The sequence below is a fragment of the Chrysoperla carnea genome, chromosome 4, assembly GCF_905475395.1.
Source record: "Chrysoperla carnea chromosome 4, inChrCarn1.1, whole genome shotgun sequence".
Lineage (NCBI taxonomy): Eukaryota > Metazoa > Arthropoda > Insecta > Neuroptera > Chrysopidae > Chrysoperla > Chrysoperla carnea.
The window spans coordinates 24,023,642-24,045,454 of NC_058340.1; the positions used below are offsets into that span (position 1 = coordinate 24,023,642).

The following is a 21,813-nucleotide window of genomic DNA, read 5'->3' on the forward strand; positions in this document are numbered from 1 at the left end:
ATTCAAATCCGTCTTACTTTTCAAATTTTCGAACTTCAGTGCTCCGTTTCTGCGGCTAATATTATACGCCGTACAAAATTGTGAGCCCACCCCTTTCACCATGCATCAAATTTTTTGCAATCGCCTCCGAAAATACTGAAAATAAAACTGGCAACGTATTGCGAAAGTTACGTAAAAAAAAAGACCATCTTCCTGCGTTAAGAAATACCTCTTCTTCTCACTTTTTGAGCGACATTTTTTACAAATAGTCCCAACCCCCCAAATTTACCATTTAATCAATAGGTGCTCAAAAATGTAAATAAAGAATCATAGAAATTTCGTATCATTATGCACCCACAGTATATCAAAAGATTTTCAACAAGTACGGTGAAGATTGTTCAGTAAGCTATGGAAAATGAGTTAATACTTTTAGATAAAATCGCTGCTTTTGGTACCAGAAAATCACACTCATTTTACCGTAAATTTTTTTAACTTAATTTAACTTTAATTTGTACAAGATGATCCTTGTTGAAGGAATAATATTTCCGGCTATAAAGACCATAATATTTATAGCACCTGAATATATTAACTAATTTATGATTTGCAATTAAAGATTTAAAATGTTAGATGTTAGTAAACGATCTACGAAATTTATTTTTAGGTTTTAAATATATTTATAGACTTATTAATTTTGTAGGTCAATTTTATGTTTAAAATAAAAATAAGTTGAACAGCCAGTTTTTAAAAAAATGCTCTTCGATCATCTGTCAGGATGGCCAAGCGGTCTAAGGCGCCAGACTCAAGGTATACCTTGACTGTGTTACAGTTCGATGAGCAATTCTGGTCCTCTCTGAGGGCGTAGGTTCGAATCCCACTTCTGACAGTTTTTTTTTTATTCTCACAACCATAAAATTATTCAAATCATTTAAAAAATCATTAAAAGTTCGTTGTATTTTGGTGAAATTTAAATATAAAATAAAATTGATAAGTAATTAAAGTAAATATAAAAATGACAAAATAAAAACAAAACTTGATTTTAATTAGAGAATAAGAAGAGTTAAATCATATTTTGACATTATATGTAATTTCTTTATACTAAATATAATTATACTAGCCTTAAATATACACTTAAATAAATTATCAACTCAATCAAATTATTATATATAATTATTATTATACTTTGTTTGATATATTAAATCGCGTTTGGCAACAAATTATCAAACTAGTTTTCAATATATCCCTATATATTATAAATGTGAAAGTAAGGTTGTTTGTTTGTTACGCTTTCACGCAAAAAATACTGAATGAATTTGAATGAAACTTGAGAATAATATAGCTCATACAACAGAATAACACATGAGCTATAATTTATAAAGATATATTTAAAAAAATTAAAAAAAATTATATTTATTGTTTTGACATTTCTTAAAACAGGGTGAAGGAGATACGATTTATGGATATTTGTTCAACTTAGGTTATCAGGCACACTACTTACATTTAAAAAAAATTGAAGACTGATTATTTGATACATATACTTTTTGTATAAAATAATCAAAAAAGTGCATTTTTGATTATTGCATATTCATTGAAAAGGAGTAGTTTAAAAGAAATAATCATTTTTACATAATACAAAAAAAATTATTTGTTTAACGGTTAGTTTTAATCCTATTTTCTCTTTATTCATTTCCATTTTTTTAAGCAATAGTTAATATGTTTCTAAACAAATTAATTTTTTTGTAAGAAATATGTCTGATAGCCTTGGATGAACAGATGTCCATAAAGTGTATCAACTTCACCCTGTTTGTTTCATATTATCTTATTTTTTCTTTTAATTATCTTTACCAGTTATTGAAGATCAAAAACGTGGGTAAATGCTAGTAATTAATATTTATATTTAGCTAATAAAATATTCAAATCCAAAACAAAAATTTATCAGGGGTATTAGTGCCTGTTAAATGCATGCAGAAAGTGTACTCAGTTTCTGACCATTTTAAAGATACTGTATTTAGTGGTCTCAAAAACATAGTTCAAGAAACAATGTTCAATTCAAACAAAGCATAATCCCTTTTCTTTTTTTGAATTTCAGTGTAAAATATCAATTTAATTTACCAGGGTTTCTGCACTTTATTTTTTTCGTTGCATCCACTAACTTAAAAAATTTCTCTTTCATTATTTCAATACAATTAGAAAGTATAGTGGGCGCTAAGGGAGTCGATTTGTAGGAGATAAAATTTCAAGAAATAAAAAATTTCGGACATTATACATAATTATCGATAAAAAAACATCTTTAGCTATCTGAAAACATTTTCATCATAAAAACGAGCTGCGTAACAAATAATTTCAGACAAACTATAAAATTTTTATTTACTTTTTTTTTGTTTTTATTAAACTAATTAATATAAGTTTTGAAGATGTATAATCACAAAAATAAAAAATCTTTATAAAAAAAAAGTTAATGTATGTATGTATATACCTAAACTTTCGCCTAAATATATTTTTCAACGCTATCGGCACAACCAACGTGCAACAATTTTTATGTATATTCAAGAATAACGACAATTACTAGAAATAAGTATATAATCAAATAATCAAAGACATAACAAGATAATTATTGTAATAATAATCAAATAAAGAAGGGAAAAATTTAATTAGTATAATAATAAAGATTTCTAAAAAAAAAAATCAAATTTCATTTACCTTCTTGGTTTTGGTCGGACAATTTCATGGCCAGCATCAGTAATACACAATGGACTTAAGGGTGCTACACCAGCCCATGGGCATCCTAACGGTACACCAGCAGGGGGTGGCGTGCCGCCGCATGGCTGACTCATATCGGCGAACACTCACGCATCTAGTATTCACATCTGAAAAAAATCAAAATATTTTAAATATTGAAAATTCGTGGTGAATATAATAATTGGGAATCAAATCAAGAGCTTTCTGATTTTAGCAAATTCTTATATATAAAAATCTCGTGTCATGGTGTTCCACTGCTCCGAAATGGCATGACAGATTTTAATGAAATTTTTTTAAATAGTATATGTTGGCCTTTAATACAAATTAATATTGGTCGCAATAGCCGATACGTCATTATAGCCGATGTTGTTATAGCCAATACATTCATAAATGTATTTATGTAGGAATTCAGTCTAGACATCTCAATTTCGTCGTTATAAGTGGTTCGTCAATAAAACCGACTTTGACCTGATTTCCATTTTCCTAATACATTTTGTCGCATTTACGATAAAGACATCCTCATATTTTCGTTATTTATAGGAATATCGATTTGAAATTTTGCATAGTCATACATATTCTAAGCAATTTTTTCTAATAGTTTTTTTTTCGATAGCTTTTACCATCTCTGACGCTATTAATAATCGGCCCTATTTGTCAATTTGTACAACGCTTGGACTTCGATCCAATAGGATGAATTCCTCATTTTGTACGGGAGTAATCGCCTACAAATTTGGCCACGTTAACTTTCACAAATCATAAAAAATTACATAAAATTTTTTATTTCGTTTTTCAGGGTGAAAACGTTAACTTTCTATCAGTTATTAACAAAATGCTCAAGTGTTTACATCCGGCCAAACAGTTAGGAATTTTATTTATTAATGGAATGTAGATCGATTTAATTTTGATTATCAATTATTGAAATAAATTATGTAAACGTTTTGACTGAAACTGATTTTACTTAAACTCATATCAACTGTCAGGATGGCCGAGCGGTCTAAGGCGCCAGACTCAAGGAATACCTTGACTGTGTTAAACAGTTCTGTGAGCAATTCTGGTCCTCTCTGAGGGCGTGGGTTCGAATCCCACTTCTGACAGATATTTTTAGTATTTTTGTATTTTACAGAGTGTTTCTAGAGGGTCTTAACAATGCTCTACCACCAATTACTGTTGTTTAAGTCTTATTTTTATCTAAAAAAGGTCTGAATCAAATGTAAATAATTTTTCGATACTTAAATTTTTGCCTCAATCTTGCTGCTACCAAAGATTAAAATTGCAAATTTTGAGGAAACCATGAAAATAATTGATGTTTATAATATATAATTTGTAGTAAATAGTCAAACATCATCTAAATTCCATCTTTATCGATTAAAACTCGATTTATTTTGAGCTAATTGCTATAATCAATGTATGTGATAGAGCGTTCTAAATACTTTGTTTTATTTTTTATAAATTATAGCTCATGTGTTATGTCTGATGTATGAGCTATATAGTGGTACAGTTTCATTTAAATTCATTCGCGTGAAAGCGTAACAAACAAGTATCCTAACATTCATATTTATAATTTATAGGAATTTTCGAACATATGTTTATATGAACTTTTGAGTTTTTTTTGCCCTTAAATACGCAAACCTAAAATAGTGCCATGCAATTCTGAAACACTCTATATAGACTTTTTTAGAGCCGAATATTTGCTTGAATAACGAACCTTGTAGCTTAAGTTTTAAGAAATTATCTAATAACTGAATTGTAAAATTCCAAACTATTAAAAAAAAAATCAACTATTATTATCCAAACACAATAGGTGATATTGTTTGATTATAAATCGAATCAGCATGATATTTTCAAATCAATCTATGAGATATGCGAAATAAATAGAAAAAAATCGATCACAATAACTTTTAAATAAATTATTAATTATTTTTAATTAAGTTTGTTTATAATATGTATATTTAAAAAAATTTAATTAATAATCAATTTAAAAAGATTTTGTTTATTATTAATGGATATAGGCAACTGTATTCACATTTCAGTTATGCATACAGTATATACAAATCTGTTAATAAAATTGGAAGTGTATAAAGACAATCTCGTATCTTATTGTTAGTTTAATAAAAGTGAAGTAATTTCTACTCTTAGTTAATTTCCTTAATTGAAGCAAAAATATAACACCATAAATTTTATCCAAAAGAATAACTATTAAGCATGGGTAAGGATTAACAACTATATTTATTACAACTTTTCATGGGAATTTTTCTCGTTGAATTTAATATTTCAAATTCCAGAAAATTAAAATAATTCCTTGATCAGTAGTTTGTTCTACACATTTTTCATGAATATTGCAAACTTTTTGAGATAATTAGAGTATATAAAATACATCAACCTTCAACTTATAAAACGTAAGAAGTATAAAATATATTTATTTATATACTGTGATATGTTGGAAAGTAGCAAAAAAAACTAATGGAATAAATTGTAGTTGGCTAAATCTACCGGATTTTGATAATCAATTCGGAGACTTTTGGTAGAAAGATAATTTTTTTTTTTAATAGGTTCCTTTCGTTGTAAAAAATAGAGGAACGTAGTTTTTCGGATCCGAAACGATCCGTACGACATTCTGCACGCATCTCAAATTTTCTTCCCTTTTCTATGATCATAAAATACATCTTTTTCCAGAATTTCAACTCAATTCCTTCATTTTTCGAAAAGTTATCAGAGAAAGTCGAAAATATGAGGTTACTTATCGATTTTCTTGAAATTTTAAGGTTATTTTGCTATGTTCAGGGTTCGATAGCAAGCAAGGTCGATGCCAGAATTCTTAACAAACAATTCTTTTCTTTATTCGTCTCAATTCGATCAATAGAAGCAGAGATATTCAATAAAACTTCGCCAAAAAAAACAATGTAGAAATGAATTGATCCAACACCGCGTGCAAAAGCGAATCTTAACAAAGGCAACCTATTTAAAAAAAAATTAGCTCTCTCCCAAAATATTTCTTATAAAATACACAAAAATGTGGTAACCAATTTTTCTAAATTGCATCCTTAAGTGTAATTACAAAATATTTAACTGAGCTCAAACCGGTGACAAAATCTTTCAATAAAGCTCTATGTTATTCTTAGCTCAGTTTCAAGTAATTAACTATTTCTAAAATCATCGACTGGCCTAAATAATAAAATATTAATCCAAAAATTGACTACCTAGTTCTTTGCATTTTATGAATTAAACTGTACTTCCAAAGATACATAAAATATGTGATATTAATTAAAAATAATCATTAAATGCCTTCCAGCATTTCAAAAAAAAAAAAAAAAAAAAAACTAAATTCATTTGACTGGTAGTAAAGTAATAAGGCTGTTGTGTGCGTGGTATGCATGTTTTTTCATTTACTTTATCAAAAGTGACTAGAAAAATAATATAACTTAAAAGAATGGATATGAATAATGTCATGGACAAATTTTAATATTTCTAAATAAATTTATAAGTATTATAAGGGCACTATCACATATATTAACAATACCGAACCTAGTAGTCTAGTTGAAACTGGTGCAGCTCAAAGTACTTTTTAAATATTTGCAAAAGCCAAAGGCATATATTATAGACAAGTTCCTTGTCCGAAAAATACTTAGGGATTCTAGTTTTGACAACACTCACATCAACTGTTACAATCCATACAAACAATGCAAAGCCGAAACAAAACATAATGGCGTCAGGATTTTTATATATTTTAGGGCGAGAGCTATTAGACAAAAGTCTGTGGGTAGGTAATTTTTATCTATACGCCTAAATATCTCGTTTTGTAGTTAGCCAAACTCTTATCTTATTTTTTTTTTCGATTAAATGCAATAATGATATATTTTTAAGTCACATTTCTTCCGAAAGTTAACGTTTTTCGAAATAATGTTTTGATCAAAAAATGTTAGTTTTTTTATGATGTTCAACTTTCTAATATAAAGTATTATTCCATGTCTTACCGGATCTACATTGCATATTGAAGAAACCCGCAGAACTAGGTCCAATCCTATGTCAGAAATGATGTCCCCCATCAAACTCTGAATCTTTTGTTTCAGTTATTATCTCTTCATATAGGCAGACTTGTTCTTTATCAGCAAGTCTGCCTATAACTACGCTTTTACAGATTATTTGTGTTATCCACGGTTACCTGAGGTTCCAGACTTAATGTATTCTCCTAGAACCATTTCGTCGTAACCATTTCGATACTAAATTCGTTACCATATGAATGAAAATTATGGAAATAGGCTAGAAATGTTGTCATGTTGTCAAACTCACTGTCAAGTTAGTGATATTTTGGAAATAGAGCTTCGATCCATTTTTTGGCTAAAGACCGTTTTATTAAAATATAGAAAACATTCAGTAGATCATTACTGAGATCTCATTAGTATTAAGGAATTTTAAGGAATTAATTCACGTAAACTTAGTGATAAAAAGTAATTGAAACTTTTTCTTATATGAAATCTTATAACCTAAATTTCATCACATGACAATTCGGAATAAATTTCCAGATGTTTACTTTCATAAAAATTCGATTATAGCTTTATCTCTAAGAAAATCAAAGTCCTTCTAATTAAGTAATCAAAAAGGGACTTTTTAAGATAGATTTAAAAGATTCTAAAAATAAAACTAAATTCTATTGCGATCACGTTTCACCTATGATAAAATTGGCATTTTTGCTATTAGCCAGATTTAAACATAGAGTAATAATTCAGTAATCACATTAATTTTGGACGCCGAAAACACAGTTACGTATAAAGATACAAAGAAAACAGGATTCAAGCTACGATAAATACTCCTTAGAAGTATGTGTAAAACTAACTTTAAAAAAGTAATAATCTTCCAAGAATTAAAATATTGAAACATTTTTTGTTTTAAATATTATACAAGAAGTTACATAGTTGAAATGAACCAATCATATTAAAAAGATTGATATTATTATAATAATATTGAATATTATTATTATTATAATAGTGTGAATGATCCAGATATTTATAAGGAATGCAGACAAAAACAAACACCTTTAAATTTTATATATAATACCAATTTATAAAATTAATTACTTTAAACTTGTGGAAATATTAAAAGTTTGGATTACTCGCATAATAGGGAATATTCATGAAATTTAAATTTGGTTCAAATATTTTTTTTTCCGTAATTTTATTGGCTGGGCATTTGAACTAAACCATTATTTTAGTAATTAATATCTTTTAATAAAAGTACAAATTCAGTGAGAGAAATTCAAATTACTAAAACGGAAATTTAAATTTTAAAACGGATGTGACGTAATAGTATGTGGCTTGTCAGACTTGTTGACATACTGTATGGTATTAATTACTAACATTTTGTATGGTATTACCATGGATATATAATATAATTACTACATATAATTATTACACCTGTAGTAAACACTACATTGAACTGTCACCAAATGACAGGTCACATATTAATACGTCATCAAAAGAGAGCGCCAAAAGGACTGCGTTTAAATATCTCAAAATTATTCTTTAATTTAAATATCAAATTTAAATGGCAAATCTTCGATCCATGTTTGGATAGAAGATTGTAGCAGGAAAAAACAAATGAGAATTTTGGGCTTATCGTTACCACTGATCAAATCGCTAAGAAACATTGTATAGCATGATTGACATCAAGATTGATAACAATATGATTCTACTGAATCATAACCTATTCTGCATATAACTACTAGAGTCATTAAAGAAAGTTGTGCGATAATTTATCAAGGATCAACCTAAAAAAAATGGTGGATCAGAAATAATACATTCTTTAGGGAATAAAATGAGGCAGAAGATACGATGTACGATCGCGCAAGGTTTTGTGGCATAAGAGGCAAAACATCAAGAAAATAATATAATACAAATTGCTAAAAGCCGAAAATGCACCAAAGCAAAGGTTTAAAAGAGATTAATGGACTTTTAATACAGGTCAACAAAATGGGCCTCAGTCTTCCAAGTAAATGTCGGTACTGCCATCCAAACCCTTAGCCAAACATAATTTAAAAAATTATAAAGTATTGCTGTATGACCAAAACTTAAATTTTTCCACTTTTACATTTACAGATTTTTAATAATTTCCAAATTGTTCTCGGCTACGTATTATAGCACCTGTAGAATATATGCAAATTATAAAATATTTATGGAATCATAAATATTAGCAAAAATTATTTATTTTTTTTATTCAAATTATAATATTTTATAAATGAAGTGGGTTAGTTTCATGCTTAATAATATATGTTTTATTTGTTTTTTTGTTATTTTTACAGTTAACATTTATGTTAAAATACAGTAGAGTAGAGTAGTGTATATATGTAGAGAGATACATAAATAAAAATAAAATACGTATACAAATGGATATACAACTACACAAAACACGCATATGTGTACCTAATTATACAGAGACATTCATAACTTAATTTAATCTCTTAATTACAAGATCAGTATTTCAGTGATTAAACTAAATATTCTTAATAGAATGAATTTTTGATGACATAAAATCACAAATAAACACTAAATTAGTTAATATTCAATATACATATATGCAGTAATTTTAAATGGTGGAAACGCAATTAAATCATGCAATATATCAATTCTTAGTATGGAATATGCATTTATTTGCGCTCCCACCATATTTGTTATATTCGAAAATTTACACAAATTGACTTACAAAAGTCTAATTATGAGGGACTGATATCAATGTCATGCCCAAAAACTTTTCCCATCGAAATTAATCAATAGGGTAATCTACTATATTTGAAAAAGTACTTCAAAATGTTGATTTTACTAATAAAAAGCCACCAAAAATTTATTTCGGAAAAATACACACGCTTTCTTGCCAAAAACTTAAATTAAATTTTAAACCTTTTTTAAACTGTCAAAAACGCGGGTATCCAATTTAGTGACGTAATATCGGTATCATTATACGAAATAACACAGATAAGTTTGACAGATATATTCATAGACAATTAATTATAAGAAGTATAAATATTTATTATCAATGGATATATTATACCCAACTGTCTACATTGAACTAACTGATGGTCTATGGTTCATACCGATATGAAATCACATTTAGGTCACGTGATATACAGTTTAAAAATTATGATTTTTAATTTTAATATTATAAAAGAAAAATGTGCTTTTATGATTCGAAATTAGAATATTAATTAAGTATATTTTTACATAAATTTTAACTTTTTTCAAATTTCATAACTTATTTTTCACTACCGAAAGTACCCTTTTGTGTATTTCTTCTTCTTGTGTACTAGAGGAAGAAATAAACAATTTAGATGGAACAAATTACATTCATTTCATTAAAAAAAATGTCATAAAAGTTCAATAATCATAAAACAAAAATCGATGATAAGAAGTCATCAATAAATCAAAGAGCGTATTTAAGAGGGAGTAAAATCGTAACGCTTTTAGGAGGAAGTAAGAGTTGTAACGAAATCAATTAAGTGAAGTAGTTCATTTTCTATTAAGTTGAATATCCTGTAGTGATCATAATTTGTAATATTAATGGTTAGAATTTTCATTTCTAATGGCTATTAAAATATTGAACAACCAAAAATAAATGCTTATTGATTAGAAATTCTATATAACAAACATATACATACGGTATTTTGTTTTGTTAACATCCTTTCTCGAAATAAAATTAGGATTAACCATTAATTATTTGATACTAAAAATAGCAGGAGTTTTCTTTTTCAAGGGCCTGGAAAATTTTTATAGTTATCTTATACATATTCAATCTTATATATTATTATTCTAACCTGTTTTTGTGTGGGTACGAGAGATCTCCCTTATCCCTTCATCAAATTTCAAGATTTACCCCTCCCTTTAAAGCTTATCGTGTCTCCATTTAAGGCTTATCGTAACTGGAGAGAGAAGCCCTTGGAATTTGGACGCGAAATTGAAAACCGCCCCTCAAATTACTTCTTAAATGACTGCTCTTCTTAAATTAATAGATATAAAAAAGCTTCATAAACATTATTTAATAACGCTGTACATTATTCATTGTAGTAAAAATAATAATATATTGTTAGTTGTAGTTGTTACAATGTTGAATGTAACGAAACAATCATCGCCACTGGACACTGAATTTTTAATTATGTATATAAATGTATACCAATCATAATTATTTATTAAAATGACCAATCATACACCTATTATCATCTTACTTCTAACATCTTACATATTATTATACATATCTTAGATACCAAATATGTATGTGTTTCAATTCTTCTATTCAACCATTCCAAACACAATCTATTCGCTCCGTGCATGAGTTTTATTTCAATGAGTTGCCATACTAATGACACAGTACTTTATATTAATATAATTGTATGGATGGACAAATAAGTTTATGAATGTTTTACATTGAAAATTTAATACCATTTTCTATTTCCAATTATCATGGTTTCATGTGAAACTTTATCTTAAGCAGTGCACTAATGTATGATTTAAAAAAAAACAAAATTTATATACCAGTCTGATGGTAATACGCTATTAGAAGAACTTGGATCAAAGTAGTCTACACTGTTTTGTCAGTGTCATATAAATTCGGATACAAGTTTTCAATTCGATATCTGTTATGTTCAAAGTAGGTGGAGGGGACAAATGAATCAATCGCAGCACTATCCTATTATGAAATTTGCAATTAATCGCACGTTTTATTTAAAATCTGGCTATTTTTCAATTGTTTATATGTAATTGGTAATAATATTTTTTAAATTTGTTAGCTTTTTTAAAATATTTTTTTTTGTTAGAAAATAGAAAACTACTGAAATAAGACTCATGCACGGTACGAATATAAGAGTAACAAAAACATGTCACCATCATGGTAAGTATTGTGACCGTATAGAGATTTATGTTTTTTTAAATATGTCAGGGTGATAATTTCATACACCTACAATTCATGCTTCAATCAAAGCGTTGAATCATTAATTTGTTTCTTTTTATCTCGAATCATTGAAAAGGGTTCCCTTCAAACCATAACGGTAGTCTCGATTAAATCAATAGAATTCTAGAGATAGCTGCTTACAGTTTAAGGTTCATGGTGGTTATACTAGCATTACAGTTTTCATCAACTTTTCTATCAATGTAGATTCTTAGAAAACTCAAGCTAAATTATTATAGCATTTCTCTCAAAATCATCACAATATCATGTAAATCAAAACAGTTTTGAACCATATTTTCTACGAGCAAGAAACTTATCAATATCGCTAGCGTGTGATTAGATACACGAACCAAAAAAGGATGCCTGTAAGCAACGTTGAGTATTATAATAATGTAACTTAATAGTTGTCTTCATATAATGTACATTTTAATTATTTAAATTATTGCAATTAGATTTTTTTTTCATTTTTCAAAAATATACATAATTTATGAATCCACAAATAACTCAAATTACTTTTGCCATTTATAAATAAAAATTACGCCTATATAACAGCAAAAAAAAGAAGAAAATCAAAGAAAATGCTTGATAAATCGCCATTTTTTGTGTTCCAACTATTATAGCTGTTATTTCTTCTCTAGATATAGAGAAAACAAAAGTTAAATGACTAAAACACGACTACACGAAAGATTAATAAAAGTTTTAAGAAAGAGGAATATCAAAATTCCGTTTCAATTTGGGCGATTTTAATTTAAAATTAAAATTTAAAAATAGTTGAAATCGAAGGTACAATTTAGCATAAAGAAAAGAATCCTTCAACTACCAATATTTCCAATTCAAAACCTTCAAATCAAATAAGGATTTTGATATTTCTCTATTTTTCAATTCTTTTTTTTTTATCAATTCATATTTTACACATTTTAGCAGGAATATATACTTAATACATAGATAATGTATATATTGTTTACTCATCAAGACCTTTCATTTGATACCAAACACGATATATTTTATAAGCCCAAGTTTTCTGATAATCGCTTTTTCGAGATAAATACAGCGATATCACATACATAGATATCCATTAAGTGGTTTAGGTACAGTTTAAGAACAAACCTACAAACATACAATGGCTTCTATAAACACATAACTTTTTATTTTTGGAATAGTCGAGTAAATAGGTATAAATTCAATTTTTGAGCTAATTTAGAGACGAATTCTAATTGTTCGATACTACGTCTATGCTAGTCAAAAAAGTGAAAGCATAGGTGCCATTATTAATATCCAATGAAACATTTAGAAACAATATCCTAAAAATTATCAATATAAAAAAATCATTCCAAAACGATTCATAAAAAAAATTTTTTTTTAAAAGAAATTTTAAAAATTCAATGATGTCACTATTGAAATATTTTTAAAATATGCAAACTATTTTTTGAATGTTGTAACTAATTTGAGGAAAAAAAAACGGAATAAGTACACAAAGAAATACTTCTAAAAAGAAAGGAAAAGAAACTTTTTATTGTTTGGTATTCGTCTTTTTAAAAATCATTTCAATTATTTATTCATGGGTCATTAAATTGTTATTTTATTTATTTTTTTCAAATATTTCATTCCCTAACCTTTTTAAGGCAGTAGTGAGTTTTTCAATTTTATTATGGTTTCTCCAACAAAATTATGTGACTCATTTCTTATCTTACTTCGGTCTATATGTAGACTACATAACACGTATTGTATTAATATAAAGATATTGTTTATCCTATTTTGCTGTAGACGCCGCACACAAAGGATACTTTTGCTATTTAACACTTATCAATATCAAAAAATGGAGAAAAAAAAATCACAGATAACGATTATCTCAGGGGAGTACAGAGGAAGCGTAGGCAACTAAACTGCCACTATATCCCTATATATTATAAATGCGAAAGTAAGCATGTTTGTTTGTTTGTTTGTTACACTTTCACGCTAAAACTAGCGAATGGTTTTTAATGAAACTGTACAGCAATATAGCTGATATATCAGAATAACACATGAACTATAATTTATAAAGATATATTAAAAAAATAAAAAAATTTAATTTAATTTGACATATACCATTTTTTAAATTTTTACAGAAATCTTTAATTTATGGTTCAAAATGATGATTATAGATGGAGCAGATCTGTGATCATCATTTTGAACCATAAATTAAAAATTTATGTAAAAATAGTAAAGTTAAACAAATAATGGCCAACTTTTCTGATATACCTTCTCAATAAATTATGATTATTTTACATTTAACAATTTTTGCTCCATTATAGACTCTTGGAAAAAGGTAGCAAAAATGGTGGTGCAAATGATAAGGGGCTTTGCACGAAGCCGCAAATCCTTCAAGGTCCAGGTTATGAGTTTTGTGATAATAGGGATAGCACAAGACCTCTTTTTTCAAAGTTTTGGAGATATCTATAAAAACATATCATTCATCCACCGTTTTACCATAAAATCCTTATTGAATAGGTCTACTTCTGAAATCATTTATTTATTTAAATAACTGGGCAACCCTCCCTAAAATTTTCAGGATTGATATCGACTTAATCCAACTGCATATACAAAAAATCAAGGCTTTTATGAAACATTGCCCTGGCGCTCGTATATCCTTAATAAAAAAGAAACTACTTTTCATTCGAATGTGTCATCTTGGCCTGCTCTTTGTGTTTTCGATATGATATTGTTCCCATATCCCACAAACTATACGCAAATTCTTCCTGTTATAAAAATTTTTCCCTATTGACAACCCGCACCCTCCTCCATACAATCTTACAAACATTTCTCCATTTTATGGTATGGTTAAAAAAAACAATAAAAAGTTGAAAACTAATAAAATAAATACTTGAAGAACTTGTCGAATTTATCATTAGGCTCATGTCTTTTAAAAGTAAATACTAATGCTGGATGCTGTGCATAGTTTAGTAGCTTCTTAAAATAAAATATGCTAATTGATTTACGTTGCTTATCTTTTGTTTAATGTATATTTAAGTTTTATTTTTTTACATTTAAAAATTATTACTTATTATATTCTACAACAGCTACTCTACTTACTTACTTAAGTTGTGTTGAGTAGCGACAACATACATTGTAATAAGCACTTTAAACTACAATAAGTTTTTAAAAAAATTATTGTTTGATTAAAAAACCAGCCAAGAATGGAATTTGCAAAAATTCCAATTGATAGCATAATTTTTTATTTAAGGTAGTTCTTTCCCAGCAGTTAAGTCAAAAATTATTGACTTATTACCTATGCTGTACGTATATAAATGAATAAGGTTATAAACTAAATTAATTGTTTTTAGTGTTACTACTGTCTCACACAATATTTTGAATGAATACACATATATACTAGTATGAATACACATATACTCCCCTTCATTAAAAATAATCCTTTAAATGTAATATTTAATTTAAAGATATATGTGCACCAAGGAAATTTTAAATAAAAAGTTTGATTTAAAGTTTAAATCAGTTCTGAAAATTTTAAGGCGGGTTGCCCGATTATATAAATAATTAAATGACTTCAAAAGTAAGCATATTTAACATTGGATTTATAGTAAAACGGTGATGATATGTTTTCATAGATTTCTCCAAAACTAGTCGGTGGAAATTAAAAAAAAAACTATAACTCCTTAATAAATTATTTAAAACAAAAAAATCTCGTTGTGTCCGACTAATTAAGGATGTATAAGGACGGTAGCCGGGACACAAATTTAAAAAAAGTATCTATTTTCAATTTTGATGGTGAACTATGTTATAACTTGACAATATAAGACGAAAAGTAAGAATACAATTTTTCGATCTGGAATATTTTACAAAATATCAAAAATAGAAAATTTTGTTTAATAATCCAAGGCAGATATCGTAAAATATATAAATCTAAAATTGCTGTACTACCTTAATATTTTACAATTTTACATTTTTTTTTTACATTCGAAATATAATATTCTTTCAAATATTAGATTTTTGTCAAAACGGTAAACTCCCTCTAAAAATGTCATTTTTAATTGCAATTATCTCATGAGGTAAATTTTAAAAGCGTCTGCATTAGGTTCTTAATTACTTATATTAAAAGTTTTGAAAAGATTTTGCTTCGTGACCCCGTGACCCAATTATCTTAACTTTGAACAGACATTACTGCACTATTTTTTAATCATCTATTCCAAAAAGAATTTAATAAATAAATTACTCTATCATTCAATTTTCTATTTTTTCAAAATTTCAATTCTTAATTAGAAATATCCCGAAGAACTTTAATACTTCCCCAAGATAAGTGCATAATTACTTTGATATAAAATAATTGAACGTCAACTGTCAGGATGGCCGAGCGGTCTAAGGCGCCAGACTCAAGGTATACCTTGACTGTGTGAAACAGTTCTGTGAGCAATTCTGGTCCTCTCTGAGGGCGTGGGTTCGAATCCCACTTCTGACAGATATTTTATTTTAAATTTAATTGCAGAAACAATACTGCATGTTGTGTATTTTTTCTCTTTTTACTTAAACTATTTCAAAAAAAACGTGATCATAGCTATTTTTCGACACTTTTTTTCTTAATAGACAGAGTTGATTATGGAATTTGAAGAAACATTTTTACGTTTAAACTTTTTTTCTTTCTCTATCGGTTTACAAGATGAGTCCTACGCACCCAATTAACTATTTTGCTTATTTACAAACTCAACCCAACTTTTTAAGTCCTAAGCAAAACTCAATATTTTTAAGCGTTACAAACTTGGGACTAAACTTAGTATACCTTGGTTCATAGCATCAATATTGTTAAGCGTTACAAACTTAGGACTAAACTTAATATACCTCGATATATTTCATATATACAACAAGTTAACATAAAATCTTTAATAGATTTCCTATCTTAGTAAATAATTTCCTTTTTTTAAATTTTATTAATTTTCCAACAAAAGATTCAATTAGAGTTAAACGTTTATAATGTAAAATATCAATTAAAGTTAAAACGTACATTTCTGTTGGAAAACTATTAAAAAAGCATTAAAATTTTATTAAAATTGCAGAAAAATTATTAATAATAGTAAGTAAAAATTTTAAATAAGTATATAATTTTTACTACATTAAATAATAACTTTAATAACCACACATAATGATTGATGGATAGATAATAAATCAGTGGTTTTTAACCTGTATACGATATAAAAATTAATATTTAAGTAGCCCACACTACCTATTATAGAACGCTAGCGCATAATGAACGAATCCTTCAAAATTCATTTTGATTGCTATTCGGAGAATTGATAAAAGCTTGGTAACAGAGAAAAATGAGGTTGAGAAATGAAAAATGGAACTGTGACTAAAGTCAGAGGTGAATTATCCATAAGGAAAAGTGCCCACAGACCGGGTTACAAAGGTGTGCAAGTACGCATAAAATCACAGTCCGGTGATATTGACATTTGTACGGTAATTCAAATGTATGGCAAATTTAATTCATATAATTTCTGAGGATACGGAAGATAGAGCTCACAGCATCTGTCAAAGATTGACTTCTTTATTATCTGGTCGGAAAACATTCAGAATAACAGTCTATCTAGTAATTATAGACACACTCGTGGTTGAACTTCAAAAAAGATCAGAATTGTACAGAAATTTTTACAGTATAAATTTTCGTTTTTAAGTAATTTGATCAATTTGAACACTGAAGAAATTCAAAATAGAGCAAGTACCTATGTTAGTAATAATGTAGGTATTATCAATATTTTATTTCAAAATTTTATTAGCAAAACCAGAAATTACAAAAATGCATTTGTTGATTGTAAAAAATTAAAACTGCGGTTTTTGAAAGAGTAGCATTCAAAATTAGGTATCAGAGAGTCAAAATACTAAAAAAACGCTTGAGAAAAAGGTACAATGAATACGGAGCGAACCACTCTTGGGTCTAAATTGGAACTACTAAAAAAACGGCCCACTTCCTGTTTTAATTCGTACGAATTTTTACCGCCAATTAGTGGAATTTGTCTGATTTTAATTTGAATATTTTGATTGTTCTTTAAAAATAGTAAATACAAGTATGGCGAACTGGCATTATAACTTGGAAATACTGAAATCGGGCCCACTTCTTGATTTAATTAGCAAGAATTATTATCGCCAGTTAGCGGATTGTAACTCCTAGTTATCAATAGTTTTTTAAATGCAGCAATTAAATGGTGGAAACGCAATTAAATTATGCAAATATATCAATTCTTTCATGTATTGTACATTTATTTGCGCTTCCACCACATTTGTTATACTTTTTTTACACATTTGTTTGTTACACAATTTTTTTTGTTGATATAACTTAAACTACATAAACGATCCTTTTCTGTAATAAGAGACGAGTGTTGATCTTGAATGTATAAAAAGAACATACTAAGCCCTTGAATGAATGATTCTATTTCACACTTGGTAAGTTTCTACGTTAATAGTCATGTTTTTCCCGAAAATATAGACTTATGCACTGTATCAAAAATGGATTTATAATACATCACTGTTGGGAGTTTTATTAATCCCATTCAAGACCCCTGGAACACTGATCAGGCATGCTTGAGTGATTGCGTTCATTTTACCTTCCCTCCGAGCCGTGATCGTCAGTGTTAACCAAAACAGACACGAGGAAGTCACTTTTATTGGCTATCTGTAATTGTTAATAGCTCCACCAATTTTGAGTTGTAAAAAAAACTGGTAAATGAAAAAATATTTTAGAATTACCCTCTAATTTATTATATACGGTGATTTTAGGACATCCTATACAATACGGGTTTCTACTTGGATGTGTGGGATATTCTACATGGGACTTTGTATACAAGACGGGTTGATGTTATTTAAACGAAATCTCATTTAAGTTATTTGAAAAGGACTAACTGGGAAAAAATCCCTCTTTCAACATTTTTATGGCTCTATAGATACATATTTACTGTCTCCCAAAATTGTTGTACCTTCCAGAACACATACTGCCTTTCTGTATACTACAAAATCGAGGTTTTTGCTACTTTAAAGGCTTTGCACATCTCTACAACCCTTTCAAATTATGTTAAGGGGTTGAAAATCGATGTGCCAGTGTCAAAGATGTGGCTTTTAAGGTCACTCAATTTTTTTGCTTTCCCAGAACCTCTCTACTAACACTTAAGCTTTATGGTACGGTATTAAATTTCAAATTGACTTTTGATTATTATTACGAATCTTCTGTATGGAAATATAGAAAAGTGTTTAGACTTTTTCAGACAATTTTTTAAATTTTTCCCTCCGTAAGAACCATCCTCGTCCTTCAAGGAAAATTATAAAAAAAAGAACTAGCGAAATCGGTTCAGCTGCTCCCGAGATTTGCGCTTAACAACACATTCAGCGATTCATTTTTATATTAAGGGCATACAAGATATAAATTCCATTACAATTAAGCATCTAAAGATAAGGAACATTAAATGAGGGAGAAATATTACCTAAGTGTTGGAGCTCTTCCGCTTCCAACTTTTTTTCATTTTTATTATGATTACCACATAAACGTGTGACGTGTGTCATATAAGACAAAATGTTATTATATTCATAAATTTTCACTTACATATTATACTTACCATATTACATGCCATTCGATATACCATACCAGCGAGCGTATGTATATATAGCATCTGAACGTCAGATAAAAAAAGTACAATAAGTTAGATAATAATTTAAATAAATATGTTTTTGTGGTTTTCAATATGAATTTTAATAATTAACATTACTTAAATATCTTTATTTTATATACTTTATATGGATGAAACTAAGCTATATTGGTTTTGGGATTCCGTTATGAAAGTCATTCCTTTTTTTTTTATTTTACTTCATCAATTAGTTATTTATGAGTTTTTGAGGTTCCGTAGAACGAAAATGAAACAAAAAAATACAATTTAAATTAAGGAAAAAATGTTTTAATGGTTAGGTTAGGTTAGAGTGGCTGTCCTGGGGTGGGACACACTTAGACCGTAGGGTCCGTTGTGATACCGTAAAAGGGTTGGCCCATCCTCGGCACTACCCCATGAACCATTTGGAGCTGTTTAAGAACAGCAGGAGGTCTTTGACGTCGACTGACTTTAGCTCAGAGAGGTCGTCAAAGAAAGGCTGGCTCAAGTAAGTCCATCTCCTCATGACAAGAGCTGAGCAGTGACAAGGAAGATGAGACATTGTCTCCTCCTCTTCACCACTGTGACAGCTCCTGCAGTAGTGTTTTAAAACTCTATAGCGAAATTATTTTTAATTGATTAGAAATATATGCCATTTGATAAATTCGAGTCTTTTAGAACCTGAAATACAGTGAAACTTGGTTAACTTCCAAAACTGGAACTCATGCTGAAGTTCCAACATTTTGGCACTAAATTACCTCTGTTATTACCTCTTTGGTTTCATTCCAAATATTTCCAGTTTATTTATTTTATTGTAAGTAGACTGGTTACAATTCTAACATAAATTTGAACCCGGAGGGTATTGCAAGATCAAATTCCACATGTAAATTTTAACCTGAATCAAATTAGAATTGGGGTACTGGTATACACATGCTAATTTAATACAAATTATACCAACGGAAGTTGCAATTTTATTCTTTTATACCAGTAGTGAACACGGTAGATAATTCATAGAAACTATTTTTCAAAAAATTTAATCATTAAAGATTTCGTAAGAGATTTAATGATAGTAAATTACACCAAAAATGGGTCTTCTAGAATGATTATTTTTTTAATAAAGTTTTAAAATTTAATGCATATATTTTTAAACATGGTATCAAGAAGATTTCGTGTATCCTAGTCCTTGATATAAAACTCATAGCGAAAAAAAATCTGTAATATACTTCTCAGCCTTCCGAGAAGTCTAGAGCATACCATCAAAATTCGTTCCACAAAAGTTATTATTTAACTAAAAATTACATTCTACGAAATAGAGTATTTTTCTTAACTATTTTTAATAATAGTACAGTTAAAGATGTTACGAATAAAGGAAAATGACAGAAACCGCTCGCATTTTGCCAAAACCTCATGGAATGTGTTTCTTAGGTGTCAAATATCATTAGTAACGCATGAGTTAGTGGCGCAAATGTTTCTATTTGTTAATAAACAATAAATTGTTAATTCAATGGTTAATGTTAAAGTTGACTTACAAAATTAATAAATAGGCAACCTGAATTACGTATACGTTATACATGTATACCTAATAGTGTTCGATTACTTGACAAACACTTAGCATTTACGTCATACAAGTTGCCTATTTGTTAATTTCTTAAGTGAACTTTGATCGTTCCATTGAATAAACAATTTATTGTTCATTAACATTTGCGCCACTAACTCATGCGTTATTAATGATATTTGACACCTAAGAAACACATTCCATGAGGTTTCCAGATTTAGAGAAGGATTTAGAGCTCACGATAAAACAGTTTAAAAATCGGTCATAAAGACAAAATGGGAAGACCCGGCCTAATCTATAGCGACCAATATTCATTAAAAAATAGATCTCATTTATAGCACCTAAATATTGGTTTCCTCTTAATTTTCAACCATCGATATCTCCAAATATAAAAATATAAATGGTATATAATATGTACCGTAGTTTTGGAGATAATTTTACGTATTTGGAGATAAGTTTTAACAGAATTCATTATCAAAACTCGAAATGGTAGCCTCAATTATTTACAATAACTTTTTGAGGGTATGATAACATTTGATATGATTATAAGAAAATTTCAAATTCTATAGTCTCAGCGTTTCCAGATTTCTATCATACAAAGGCTAGTCAGATTTTTATCAAATGTAGCTAAAAATCATTTCGATAAAGTCCAAACAAAAAATTAACCGCATTAAAATCGATAAATCCGTTTTGGATTAACGATACCTCAATCATAAAATATTCCTCGGAACAGATTTTAATTTCCCAAACAAGTTAATAAATCAATAAATTAAATTAAAAAAATTAAATCAATTAAATTAAAAATATAAAATTTTTGAAACTGTAGGTGTTAACGATAAATTTATATATTTCATTTTAATAATTTTTCAAAAAGTTTGGTCAAATACATGAATTTATTCTTTGAATAAAATTATTAATTGGACGTTACTTCATATACGATGAACAGAAAAAAATTCAAAATTTACCTTTAAAAATTCTCACACACAAATCAATCGCAGAATCACA

The 21,813-nt window shown here is 28.1% G+C and overlaps 1 protein-coding gene and 3 non-coding genes across 4 annotated transcripts in view; 3 read left to right on the forward strand and 1 right to left on the reverse strand.

Annotated features, from left to right (window-relative positions):
- Window positions 1–21,812, reverse strand: part of LOC123297267 (ankyrin repeat and BTB/POZ domain-containing protein 2) — a 73,356-nt gene extending 51,544 nt beyond the window's left edge. Inside the window, exons 1-2 of the mRNA XM_044878866.1 lie at window positions 21,774–21,812; window positions 2,677–2,843 (exon numbers count right to left, since the gene is read on the reverse strand). Coding sequence (XP_044734801.1) covers window positions 2,677–2,810 — 134 coding nt within the window. The 5' untranslated portion in view covers window positions 2,811–2,843; window positions 21,774–21,812. The remainder of the gene's footprint in view (window positions 1–2,676; window positions 2,844–21,773) is intronic.
- On the forward strand, window positions 746–862 carry Trnal-caa. Its single transcript has 2 exons — window positions 746–783; window positions 818–862. It is a non-coding gene; the product is annotated as a tRNA-Leu (tRNA).
- On the forward strand, window positions 3,691–3,809 carry Trnal-caa. Its single transcript has 2 exons — window positions 3,691–3,728; window positions 3,765–3,809. It is a non-coding gene; the product is annotated as a tRNA-Leu (tRNA).
- Window positions 15,972–16,090, forward strand: Trnal-caa. Its single transcript has 2 exons — window positions 15,972–16,009; window positions 16,046–16,090. It is a non-coding gene; the product is annotated as a tRNA-Leu (tRNA).
- Window position 21,813: the final 1 nt, after the last annotated feature.